The following is a 13,743-nucleotide window of genomic DNA, read 5'->3' as shown; positions in this document are numbered from 1 at the left end:
CATAGTTTATATGATTAGTAGTAAAGTAATTTTGTTGGTATAAAAGTAATATTTTTTTTAAGCAGCAGTAGCTATGGGCATGCAATGATTGGTTGGAAAGAGAAGGAACATGCTGGTTCATGCTTGTTCAACCTAATCGTCACAAATGGCAAACATTGGTCCCATTAAGCTAAAAGATTGGACGACCTTCAAACAAAACTACCCCACAGCACTTAGAAATCAACTGTCCCTCAACCACCCCCACAATCTCAGACCACTGTCTCTGAGATGGAAAATGAGCCTTTTCTCTCCCTCCAATCAAAACCTCAACTTCGACCCACTGTTGAAGACGACCATCATGGCACACCATCAGAAATCCAAGACAACTCACAAATTCAACCCCCTTCAAAGAAGCATGGTTCTCTCCATCGATGTAAAACGGCTCCAGCCATGGCTGTCATGCGTGACCGGAAGCCTAAAACACCCCAACTGCCTAAACCAAAATCCGAATCCAGCACCATTATCAGGCAAGCTTTTTTCTTGCTATCCCTTTACTTGTTGCTCGGTGTGGCTATTTACTCTTTCAACAGAGATGAATTCTCGGGTATCGAGACTCACCCAGTTGTTGATGCTCTTTACTTCTGTATAGTCACCATGTGTACCATCGGCTACGGTGATATAACCCCTTTAACCCCAGCTACCAAGATCTTCGCTTGTGTTTTTGTGTTGGTTGGTTTTGGTTTCATAGACATATTGTTGAGTGGGGTTGTAAGTTATGTCCTGGAATTGCAAGAGAACATGATTTTGACTGGTATCCACATCAAGAAATCGCAACAAGGGTTTTCAGCTAGGAACTACATCGTTGATGTAGATAAAGGAAGGATGAGGATAAGGCTTAAAGTTGGGTTAGCACTTGGGGTCGTGGTGCTGTGCGTTGGAATTGGAACCTTGATGTTGTATTTCTTGGAGAACTTGGACTGGATCGACTCGGTTTACTTGTCGGTTATGTCTGTTACTACGGTTGGGTACGGGATAGGGCATTTAAGACCCTGCCTGGAAGGTTGTTTGCGGGTGTTTGGCTATTGATTTCAACGCTGGCTGTGGCTAGAGCCTTTTTGTATTTGGCTGAAGCTAGGGTTGATAAGCGGCATAGGAGGATTGCCAAGTGGGTGTTGCATAGAGATATCACTATTCAGGATTTACTAGCTGCTGACATCAATAACGATGGCTTCATCAGGTTGGGTTTCAATCCTTTTTAGCTATTTTTCTATGAATATATGACAATTAATCTCTATTTTTTCTTGAAAATTGTGGTTGCAGTAAATCGGAGTATGTCATTTACAAGCTGAAAGAGATGGGGAAGATTGGGGAGAAAGATATATTGCAGATATGTGATCAGTTCAGCAAGCTGGACACAAATAACTCTGGGAAACTAACTCTTCCACAGCTCTTAGAAAATCGCTTGTGATATTATTCTTCAGATAAGCTTAATTTATAACTTATATTCTTTTGGCTAGAGATTCTAGAGGTTATCATTTCATTCTTGGATGAGCATTGAATGGGAAATTTTATGCACATTCAAGCTAGAAGAACTCAATTCTATACGTTTCTCAAGCCGCTGTGATGTGAAAAAGAAAATGGAATTAGCAGAAAGATAGAATGGGCAACAAGATGCTTCTGATATCATTAGTGTCTGAAATCTGAATTGTAAATCTTTGTTTTCAATGTATTCATTACCCAGACAATGGAATACAATGGAAAGTAAATATATTTCTAAATGATGTTTCCCTTTTACCCTTTCTTTCTTTGAATTAGCTGCAGATAAATAACCACTTGTCCAGAAAATATATATGTAAAGAGATGGGTTGAGGATTGAGAGTGGTCTTTGAAGTTTAAAACTTGGAACTTTTGCAATGAAGCAGCCAGTGAAGATCCTGGCATGGGAAATCCCAGGGCTGCTGTTTGTTTTGGTATTTCAAGTACAAGAATAACTAAAAAGAACCAAAATAAACAGACTCACACATACAAGGTGCAGTAATTGACTTGTTAATGAGTTTTGTTCTTTTTTCTTTGGAACTAGCTAAAGAATATGATTCCTATTGCTGGCGACTGTTGTTTAGTATTCATTTTCTTTATACTTGAAGTTGTTTGCAGCAGTTGATTCAGTGGGCGAAGAGTTGTAGATAAGTGAATGAGGGAAGGTGATCAGAATTTGGATTCCTTGAGGAGATTGGAATTTGAGAATAAAAAGAGAGATAGCAAAGACTATAAGGAAGAGAATTGTCTGTAGATTTTTGAAGGGATATCTCAGTCATTCTCAAGATGCCACATGTTGTCCCGTATTAGTTTCGTACATCTTGGAACCCAGTTGATTCATGTCCTGATCCTGTAGGTATGAGTTGTCATATCAAAACAATAGATATATGTGATGTCCAGGTGGCAGATTCTTTCCACGTCAAGAGTGTGGACCTTAGTCCTTACTGTGTGAGTCTGTGAAGTTTTGGGTTCGCAAAGTTACGTGCTCGTAGGGTTTTGATCTCGTTCTTAGGTCACAAAAAGATTCTAGTCTACGTCGTTGAGCAACGAGGTTGGCAGGAGATGACGGGAGCTCGTGTAAGTATAACACTTTTAATTTTGATTTAAACTAACCTAGTGTTCTTTTTTTATGACAAAACTAATCTAGTGTTCTAATTTGTTGTAAATGGGGCAGATTAAACCCTGAAACACAAGGTAACAGGGGCGTATGACAGAGTTGGGATAGGGATGCACCGCCGAGTCAATATCTTTCTGCAGTTGAGAAGAAGCTATACTTTTTTTTCAGGTAGAGGGAAAGGGTTGTCGGTGTTCTAATCTGAGATTTGATGTCTCCAAAAAACGATCAAAAGAAAATAGTTGGGTTCAGTTAGCATTGATATTCAATGAGATTACAATTGGACTTGAAAATCAGAGGACAGCACAGTAAGCATATTTTTTTTTTTCCAAAACTGATGCAAACCGAAATCTTGACTCTTGCTAGCAGATATATTACATACTCGTCCAATGAAAAGTACTCAAAAACCTTGTATTTTCAACGGGCACTCAAAATTGCTAGTACAGTTTCAGTTTAGTAATATTGTACTGTAATCCTCCGAACTTTAGGTTTTGTAGCATAAATATCTGAGATGACAACGTAGACTCAAACCCACTTCCCTGGTTTGCTAAAACCGCCATAATGGCCCATGAGTTGGTCATAAAAGAAGGATTGAGGCATGAGGTGATTGTCCAAATGCCAGGCTTGGCTTGGGCTTTGAAAGATGCATTGAGACTAGTTTGAGTGAGCTGAGAAAGATGGGAAAGGCAGGGAGCAGGCTCTAACCAACAGCTTTCTCCTGTTGTTTATCCGCCCATGCACTCTCTTCCTGTTTTCATCTTTTCTGCCATTATTTTCTAGTTTTCATTATAATAGCCAACTGATTATATTTAGATCCTGGTTCATGTTCATGAGTGTTATTAGCCATGAATACCATCTCATTCTTCTGCAAATATTGACCTAAACAACTGACATTAGTAGATGTTTCCTTATCAGTATTTTTTCTTCTGTATATCAATTAAATATGTAAATTACTGTTGAATCTTTACATGCTTGAAAGGGAAGTTTGCGTATCATTTTGAGGTTTGATGTTCAAGCAATAAAGAAAACCAAATATAAAAAACCATCTCTGCATTGATCCTGCGTGTCATTGTTCATTTCCAGGCAGTAATGCCAAAAATCATTGCGTGAATAAAAGCTTAGTTAATCCCACTGGATAAAAACTGCCATAACTATAAATATTATTAATTTTCTCGAGTATTACTTTTTTTTTACTCACATTGCAAAGTTTCCTTTTTCAAGTTATAATGGAAAAAAGAGAGGTTATATTCATGTCTAAATATACCTACAAATCAAAGAGTTAAAAAGAATTTCAAACAAATTCACAAATTCAGTTTTAGACAATAAAAAGATTAATTACATCTAGGAAAAACAAGATACACCTTTAGAAATGAAACATTAAAACAACATCCAGGCTTGTTGAAATGCTCTGCATTCTTATGGAACATAAGCTGTGGCGGTCAGCATCAGTAACCGGCAGTGTCTAAGCTGTGGAGATGGATCAGTTTATGTCCAATCGAACCCAAAATACTACAAACATCATAAATATCAACAAAAAGAATTGGGAGAAGAGAATCAAAACATTAAGAAGCTATGATCAGAAAAGAAAGAGATTATATATGCATACTTATTATCTCCATCAGTCCAGCATACTGGCTGAGGTTCACCACCAAGTTTATGGTCAAGTTTGCCCGAACCTATATACTGCAAATCCTCCAAAAGCACGACATAGTGTTTTTGCATATCTTCTGCACTTTTTTCCCCTCCAACTATGGCTGCAATCACTTCCTAACGATCCGGCTGTTGCTCATCCACCACCGCCAGAGCCACCTCAAACAGCTTGCTCTCCTCCCAGCTCCACCCGCTTAAAACTTTTGGAAATTTTTGGAAACGTTTGGTTCACTGTAATGGAATAGAGCTGTAATAAGTAATTCAATTGTTTGGTTGAATGGAATGGAATAGAGCTGTAATAGTATTATTATGTTTAGTTGAATGGAATGATGTTGTAATAGCATAAGGAAAAAAATAAAAAATGATTAGAATACCCTTAGCAAAATTTTTTTAGGTAGATGATTATTGTTATTGTTATTAAATTTTAATAAGATTATTATTAAAAATAATTTAATAAAAAATAATTTAACCATATATTAACATAATTATTATTAAATATAATTTAATAAAATAATATATAATTTAATAAAATTCTTAATAAAATTATTATTATATGAATTAAAAATCATAATATATAATACTATAAAAATAATATATAATCTACTTTATTATTTTTAAACTGCAATACATATTTAATGTGCTAAAATATTATTAGTGAAACAAATACTTTAATTATTTTACACTAACTTGAGAATTATATTTCACATCCAAACATAATATTCATATATTAACAAAAAGTTACGTGATTTTATTAGTTTATATGTCATAATTCAAATGTTATACAATTTTACAACATCCAAAATTTACAACATTATAATGACATTCTATCATATCATTATACTATCCAAATATTACAAACACAAAAAGTTTAATCTTATTTTTGTTGATCTTATAAAAAAAACCCAAAATTCAATAGAAGCCAGTAGAAAATAACAAATCACGAGACAAATGCTTAGAAATACAATGTAATAGACAGTGAACAGAAAAATGAAAGTGAGAAAGAAAAAGTACATCTATGTGTATCTTGCAGTAGTAATAGAATGCACCATGCATCACATGTAAAAGCTCCAATACAACAATAGGAAGGGATATGTAATGTTACATGGAAACCGTCAGTATCTTCTAGTGAAAGGCAAAAGAATAGTAGCCATGGAAAACCAAAATGGTAAATAGTTTAAAGCTCATTTTTTATGTAATAATAGAAGAAAAGAAATCATTCTCTCAAACATCCATACCACCAAGTACTCAAATAATCTTGAAGCTTCTTCACATGTAATCAAATTAACTGTAAACTAAATGGAGAAAAATAATTCAATGTCTAAAACAACACTTGTTTTAACTTTGAATTATAAAGAACCAAACTTCCATAAATTTCATAATCATCCAACAATACAACATCCAATGAACTGAAAAACACAATAAATAAGAGTTGCATTTGTTTTTTTATCAAACCAACATAAAGAAGACATAACACTATATAGATTATACTCTAATCAAGTTGTAATCAAGTTGTGTTTCCTGCTTCGACACGAGGCACAGGTGACTTAGCAGAAAACCATAAGCAGATGCAATTTAGAAACCATGGATATTGATGTTTTCCTTCTTCACAATGCCAGCCTGGTCGGGAAAACAAAGGCAACAAAGATTAGGATCTCGAACACTAAAATGGATTAGATGTTCATTAGAAAGCACTAACAATTACCTGAACAAGGAAGGTTAACACATTCTTGCGCTGGTCACCTTGAAGTTGAATAACCTGGATATAAAGAGCAACATAACAATCTTAACCACCGGTCACCGATAATGGATATCGACAAGGTTAACAATATCTACAGGATTATAAACACACCTGCCCTAATTCAGGGTCTTGGACCACAGTACCATTGCAGCAAAACTCCTTCTTGAGGTCTTTGAGTATCTTGTTGTAGCTGAATTCTTTCTTCAACCCTTGCACAGTTGTCAAGCTTTTCCTACCGTTGCGTTGCTGAATACGAATGTGCACATACTCCTTTGCACCAGCACCTGAGTCCTATATTTTCCCACTTCTGCATCTCACTTTATACTCAAACATTGCAAACAAGAGATTGTATATTTTCTCACTTTATACTCCGTTTTGTGATAAAGAAAAAGGTTGTATATTTTCCCCCTTCCGCATCTCATTTTATACTCAAACATTACAAACAAGAGATTGAAAAAAAGAAGAGCACAAAGTGAAAAATTAAAGGCACTTATATCCTTTGGCTAATAGCTATCCTTTAAAGATTTATCATATCATTTACACAAAGTGACTCTTCTTTGTATGACATACAAGCATAAAACAGAGACTTACCCAAGCTGGGAATTGGGAATAACTTTTTGGCAGCATTGAAGCAAGCCTTTCTGTAAACTGCACCACTCATCACAATAAAAAAAGGGCTTACCCTCCCTTTTTCTTTAGCATGCAATAATGCTTAATTGATCCCCCCCCCCAAAAAAAAACCATTCTTATACATATAAAAAACAAAATACATATAAAAACACCATGAAAAGAAGAACCACAATGAAAGGGACATTAAAGTTTAGCAATATAATGTTATGAACTAAAGAATTAGTAGAAAAGAAATTATGGGATCATAAAGAACGGGATGTTTTGGGGGAGGGAGTTTTTAAGTTTAATTGAAACGGAGAGTTTTGAGAGAGTAGCTTTACGGTGCATTTTAATTACAACAGAAATTGTCCACGTCACCTTGTTAATTTTCCTTTAAAACTGCATGCAATACGTGAGGTAACAGTATCGAATGAAAGAATAATATTCCAGTACTCTCTATTTTCTCTATTCTTCTTCTTCTTCTTCTTCTTCTTCTTCTTCTCCGTTCATCCTCTTTTCATCTCTTAGATTTCTGGTACGTATCAAAAGGTATCAAAGTAAACACGATCCCTACATGGCTGGCGATGGTGTGTCGACTCGTTTGCAGAAGGAGGTTAGTAGTCTGCAACAGGGCATTTCCAAAATCCAAGAAGAAATGGCCCGTTTGGAGACTAAAATGGAGACGCGGTTGCAGGACTTTAAGACTGAGTTTCGAGGGGATATGCAAGCACTGCTAAGCCAATATTTTGGACCTCCACCTACGGGTTCATCGGCAAATGTTGTGACAGATAAAGGAAAAGGGGTTTTGGGAGCTCCTCCGGGGTTTTCCCCCAAGGAAACAGAATTACCCCAAGCTTCACCAGAACCAGTGGCTGCGGATAAAGGGGTGTCTACTAGAAGGATCGTGTTTTTGTACCGAGAGTGGCTGTTAACCGAAGCAGATTGGATTGTCCTAAGTTTGATGGCACAGATTTTAGGGGGTGGTGGACCAAGTTAGAACAGTATTTCGAGGCTGAAGGTATGTCGGAGGCTAGTAAGGTTCGCACGGTAATGTTGAATTTGGAAGGCCGAGCCTTGGAGTGGCACCATTTTTACTCCCAGAGGAATGGCGGTCTACAAATGTTGTCTTGGTCAGAATACATTAAAAACCTTCAAGCTCGTTTTGGCTGTGGACAGTTTGGTAATCCGATGAGGGAATTGGTTAACTTGAAACAACATGGTACTATTGAATAGTACCAGGATTTGTTTGTTGGGTTATTGAACCAAGTGCATCTACCGAAGTCTTACGCTCTCAGCATTTTTTTTAGCAACTTGAAGGCCGAGATTGGTCACTATCTAGATCTGTTTGAACCATCGACCTTGATGGAAGATTTCCAGTTAGCTAGAAAGATTGAAGTGCTCATTTCTTATACGGGAAAAGGATTGATGACATGGGGGGTTAGTTCACCTCGACCTTTGACCAACACATCGATCAACTCCAGGTACTCCTCTTCTCCTACAAAAACGGTAGTGAGTCATTCATACATTGGCAATGCATCATCTAACAAGCCAGGGTCTTAAGTCACCAATAATTTCGCTGCGTGCCCTTACTGGCTTGCAGGGGCATAACACGATGAGGGTGGCCGCACGTGTAGGAGCATTGTGGGCTATTATTCTAGTTGACTCAAGCAGCACCCACAATTTTATAGATACAACGCTGGTCAATAGGTTATCTCTACCAGTGTGGCATCAAGAGCAACTAAGGGTCTCTGTAACTAATGGCAGCTGTCTTTTTACTAGAGGACTTTGCAAAGGGGTTACTTGGGAGGTACAGGACCATAAATTTGAGACAAATTTCATGGTTTTGTCATTAAAGGGCTGTGATATGGTGTTAGGTGTACAGTGGTTATTAGCTCTAGGGGACATCATTTGGAATTTCAGTTATCTGACCATATAGTTCAATTTAGCAGGGCAGTCGTGTGTCATTCAAGGTATTATTCCTAGCTCACTAGCGGCTGGCAATGGTGAGCTTAATCCAAAATGCTTTGTAGCAATGGGGCGAACGATGGGACCTTTTACTGCACTTTTGAGCTCAATTGAGCAAGTGACATTGTCAACCAAGAAGGACAAAGACTCTGGGGACCAACTTCATGAACTGTTGAGTGAGTTTGAGGACATTTTTTAGGTTCCAAAAGGGTTGCCACCTCGAAGGTTACATGATCATAAAATTCCTCTAAGGGATGACGGGACAGTGATTAAAATGTGGCCTTATCGATATCCAGTATTTCAAAAAAATGAAATGGAACGACTTATTCAGGAAATGCTTGCTGCTGGTATCATACGTGACAGCACCAACTCGTTTGCTTCTCCTATTGTCATAGTAAAAAAAAAAGATGGGAGCTGGAGGCTTTGTGTGGACTATATAGGCAATTAAACCAGCATACCGTAAAGGATAAATTTCCCATCCCAGTCATTGAGGAATTATTGGATGAGCTTGGAGAAGCTCGCGTCTTCTCTAAATTGGATCTCTGGTCGGGATATCACCAAATTCGCATGTAGGAGCCAGACGTTCACAAAATGGCATTTCGGACTCATGAGGGGCATTATGAATTTCTTGTCATGCCTTTTGGCCTCACAAATGCCCCCTCTAGTTTTTAGGCCCTCATGAACTCTGTCTTCAAACCGCTACTGCGTAAGATTGTGCTTGTTTTCTTCGACGATATCCTGGTCTATTCCAATTCGTGGGAGGAGCACATGCACCATTTGAGGTATGTTCTTCTTATATTGTGAGAACAACAATTATACGCAAAAAAATCCAAGTGCTGTTTTGGTTCTTCTCGCATTCAATATTTGGGACATGTTTTGCATGAAGAAACAGTATCTATGGACACGTCTAAGATTGAGTGTGTATTATCATGGTCGATCCCTCAATCGGTGAAGGAGTTGCGCAGTTTCTTCGGCTTCACTGGCTACTACAGGAGGTTTATACGTAACTATGGTGTTATCGCTCGTCCTCTAACGAATCTGTTAAAGAAAAATAGGTGGGAATGGTCTGCTTAAGCCACTGAAGCTTTTTGAGAAATTGAAGCAGGCTGTATGTACAGCTCCTATCTTAGTGCTTCCAAATTTCCAGTTGGAATTTACAGTGGACACTGACGCTAGCGGGTTTGGCATTGGAGCTGTTTTATAGCAACAAGGGCGACTGATGTCCTTTTATAGCAAGGCACTTGGGGTCCGCCATCAAGCTTTGTCGATCTATGAAAAAGAAATGCTCGCGGCTCTACTAGCAGTTCGAAAATGGCACACCTACTTGATAGGTCGACACTTCCGAATTCGTACAGACCACTGAAGTTTGCGGTTTTATCAGAGCAAATGGCTGTTACCCCTTTTCAGTAGCGGTGGATAGCGAAAATGCTTGGATATGATTTTGAAGTTTCTTATTGAAAGGGGATTAATAATAGGGTTGCTGATGCCCTCTCTCGACAACCACAATTGGAACAGTGTCAGTACTACCAACTGTCAGCTAGTTCGGTTATTTCTGGCCTATTAGAACGGGTGCAACAATCCTATACTCTTGACAATCGACTCCAAAGGAGAATCCAAACTATTTTGCAGTTACAAGCCCCTGATCAAAAATATTCGTGGGATGGCCTTTCCTGTTTCGCAAAGGGAAGATTATAGTAGGGAAGGATTTACAGTTGCATCAAGAATTATTTCTTCATTTTCACGCAAGTGCCGTTGGGGGCCATTTTGGGATACATGTCACCAGGAAGAGAATGTCGAGCCTAGTGTACTGGAAGGGACTTAAGAAAGACGTTAAGCGATGGGTCAGAGAATGTGTTGTTTGTCAGAGATGCAAATGGGAGAATGTGGCTTCTCCTGGTCTTTTACAGCCCTTGCCAATACCTGACCGGGCATGGTCTGTCATTAGTATGGATTTCATTGAAGGGTTGCCGGTTTCAGACAAGAAAAACTCGATTCTAGTGGTGGTTGATCACCTTACGAAATATGGCCATTTTCTGGCTTTGACTCATCCATTTACAGCTAAAGAAGTGGCTTAGAAGTATTTGACTAATGTCTACAAACTGCATGGTATGCCCGACTCTATTGTTTCAGACCGTGATAAAATCTTTGTGAGTGGGTTTTGGCAGGAGCTTTTTAGGAAATCTGGTACTAGACTTCTGCTATCCACTGCCTACCATCCTCAAATGGACGGCCAGACTGAAGTTCTAAATCGGTGTCTTGAGAACTATTTGAGGTGTATGACAGGGGAGACACCAGCCCATTGGTTTAAATGGCTGCCCCTTGTGGAATGGTGGTACAACTCTTCATTTCACTCCTCCATTCAACTCACTCCCTACGAGGCCTAGTATGGGCAACCATCACCCACCCATATGCCATACTTGGCTGGTGCTTCTACTGTGGCAGTGGTGGACCGCAGCTTACAAGCTAGGGAAGCTGCTAGGAAGTTGTTACAGTTTTGCCTTTAAAGAGCACAGAGCCATATGAAGCAGTTAGCCGACAAGCACCGCTCAGAGTGAAGCTTTCAGGTTGGTAACCTGGTCTATCTGCGATTACAACCTTACAGACAGCATTCGATTAGGAAACATGCTAACCAGAAGCTGTCTCCGAAGTACTATGGACCTTTTTCGGTGCTTCAGAAAGTAGGTCAAGTGGCCTACACTCTTCAACTACCTCCACATTCTCGGATTCATCCCACATTTCATGTGTTCCAATTAAAAAGGCATGTGGGATCAGCTTCTACTCAACAGCAGTTACCATTGGTGGATGCTCATGGTGTTTTGCCAAAAGAACCAATCCGCACTTTGGACAGGAGGATAGTCAAAAAAGAAAATCAGGCCGTGACGGAAGTTTTAATCGAATGGGCTGATTCTTTCCCTGAAGATGCCACGTGGGAGTTTCTTGCGGCAATTCGGTCTAAATTTCCTCACTTTCATCCTTGAGGTCAAGGATGTTTTCTTGGGAAGGAGTATTGTTATGAAATGAAGAATTAGTATAAAGAAATTATGGGATCGTAAAGAACGGAGAGTTTTGGGGGAGGGAGTTTTTAAGTTTAATTGAAACAGAGAGTTTTGAGAGAGTAGCTTTACGGTGCGTTTTAATTACAACAGAAATTGTCCACGTCACCTTGTTAGTTTTCCTTTAAAACTGCATGCAATACGTGAGATAACAGTATCGAATGAAAGAATAATATTCCAGTACTCTCTATTTTCTCTATTCTTCTTCTTCTCCGTTCATCCTCTTTTCATCTCTTAGATTTCTGGTACGTATCATATAAAACTAGTAACAATATTCAAAACTGAAAAGAAACCTATTATTTCTACTAATTTAACAAAAAAAATTAGAAACAAAAGGAAATCAAAATGGAAGAAGAGTTACTTGAGGGAGGACTGCCGATTGTTTCTCTTCTCAAGTTTCCACCTCAATCGAAAGCCTTGTTGAGGGTTGGAGTTAGAAAAACGATTCTTAATTGAAGGCCTTGTTAGGGTTTGTCGAAGGGAGATAGAGTTGGTGAAGATAGAAGCATGAAAAAGAGGGAGACAAGGTTGGAAGAAAATAGGAAGAAGAATGAAAAAATAAGAGATTGCTTCAGACGGTGAGAAAGAGAAGGGTAAATTTGAAAGTCTAGCCTAATTTTTAACCCAGCCATTCGTTGAATCCCTATTCCGCGAGGAGAGTGCCGAATTGTAAACGACATTTTTGCCCTGAATAAAGCCATATTGAATGATGCTGTAATAGCCCATTACACCCAACCAAACAAAGTTTTAATACGGGGCCTACTGAATTGAGCTGTAATGCATTGGTATTACAGCCAACCAAACATGCTGCCAGTGTTTTCCTTTTGGGGGGTCAGATGCCTGTTGTGAGCCGCAAATCTTTCACTTTTTAAATTGTTTTTGTTTTCTTCAGGATCTTTTTATCAGAGACGACAGGGCCTCTTAGATCTAACTACAACCATAGGAAAGGGAAAAAAATACTAAAATAAGTAAAATGAAATAACACAACATAAAAGAAGTAATCCAACCCATTTAACCATTTTTCACGTTTTTTCCCCAAATTTCTACCCTAAAACTAAGGAATGAGACTTTTTTGGTGGGCAAGATTAGAGAGATTAATGATTAGCTGGTTTTTCCGAGTTCCCAAGCGGTTATAGTTGAGAGGTGAGTCATTTTTCGTGCACAATTTATAGTGTTTTTTGTCAATTTAAAAAAAACATAAAAATTTAAAATTATAATTTTAAAAAAAATTATAAAATAAAAAATAAAAATTCTTTCAAATTTAAAAATAAAAAATAAAAAAATTTTAAAATTTTAAAAATATAAAAATTCTAAAATTCAATGTTATTAAAACTGGATCTGGACAGTTTGGATCAAGAACTAGCTAGGGTATCAGTCCAACAAAGGTAAAAATTTGGTTCACTCTCGAACCGGTACAGACTGATTGAATCGAGCTAAAAAACCAGTTGACTTAGCAGTTGAACCAATTTCTATATATCTTTAAATAGTTTTTATTTTTAATAATTTATTTACTTTGAACTAGTTGAACCGGTCATTCTGGGAGCCAATTGGTTAGATCGGTTCAAAACCAATTCAACAAATGTTTTAGCTCGGTTCAAGTAGTCTGAACTGCCATGGGTCAACCATTTTTTACCTCTCGCCGGACTGATATCCCAACTAGTTCCTAGTTCGACTGACCACTCTAGTCTGGTATGGATAACATTGAATTTTGAAATTTTTATATAATTAAAATATTTTTATTTTTTAAATTTTAATATTTTTTAAAGATTTTTTAAGAATATTTTTTATGAAAAAAAAACATTTAGAAATTTTTGTATATATCATACTTTTTTTCTCATTTTTAATGTGTAAAAAATCTGTGAAAGGTGTTATCAGGCTTTTTTATCTGTATATTATCAGCCTACTTGATAGGCGGCACCACATTTGTACTAGAATAGTATAAGTGCAGGGGTATGGTGCCTATTTGATAGGCGACACCAGTACCAATTTTCCACCCATCTGGCTCAATACTAAATATCTATTAAAAAAATAGTAGAACATAAGGAAGAAAAGAGGGAGAAGAAAGAAAGAAAGAAAGAAAGAAAGAAAGAAAGAAAATG

General features: G+C 37.6%; 1 protein-coding gene and 1 pseudogene across 1 annotated transcript; one reads left to right on the top strand and one right to left on the bottom strand.

The window, feature by feature from the left end:
• Positions 1–209: 209 nt before the first annotated feature.
• LOC107910587 (two-pore potassium channel 5-like) lies at positions 210–1,757 on the top strand (annotated as a pseudogene).
• Positions 1,758–5,633: 3,876 nt separating this feature from the next.
• LOC107907031 (protein translation factor SUI1 homolog) lies at positions 5,634–12,503 on the bottom strand. Its single transcript, XM_041098231.1, has 4 exons — positions 6,609–12,503; positions 6,129–6,308; positions 5,982–6,035; positions 5,634–5,896 (listed from the first exon to the last, which is right to left on the bottom strand). Exons 1-4 carry the CDS (start codon positions 6,642–6,644, stop codon positions 5,852–5,854), a joined length of 315 nt encoding a protein of 104 aa, XP_040954165.1. The 5' UTR covers positions 6,645–12,503; the 3' UTR covers positions 5,634–5,851.
• Positions 12,504–13,743: the final 1,240 nt, after the last annotated feature.

Source organism: Gossypium hirsutum, chromosome D08 (genome assembly GCF_007990345.1).
Source record: "Gossypium hirsutum isolate 1008001.06 chromosome D08, Gossypium_hirsutum_v2.1, whole genome shotgun sequence".
NCBI lineage: Eukaryota > Viridiplantae > Streptophyta > Magnoliopsida > Malvales > Malvaceae > Gossypium > Gossypium hirsutum.
Note: the sequence above shows the minus strand (reverse complement) of the source record. Positions and strands in the feature narration are given on the sequence as shown.

Excerpts from the sequence above, each read along its gene's own strand:
- LOC107907031 (XM_041098231.1), bottom strand. The coding sequence starts at position 6,644 with ATGCTGCCAAAAAGTTATTCCCAATTCCCAGCTTGG. Across the intron at positions 6,309-6,608 it reads ATTCCCAATTCCCAGCTTGG|GACTCAGGTGCTGGTGCAAA; the intron begins GTAAGTCTCTGT and ends GGGAAAATATAG. Across the intron at positions 5,897-5,981 it reads TGTTAACCTTCCTTGTTCAG|GCTGGCATTGTGAAGAAGGA; the intron begins GTAATTGTTAGT and ends TTTCCCGACCAG.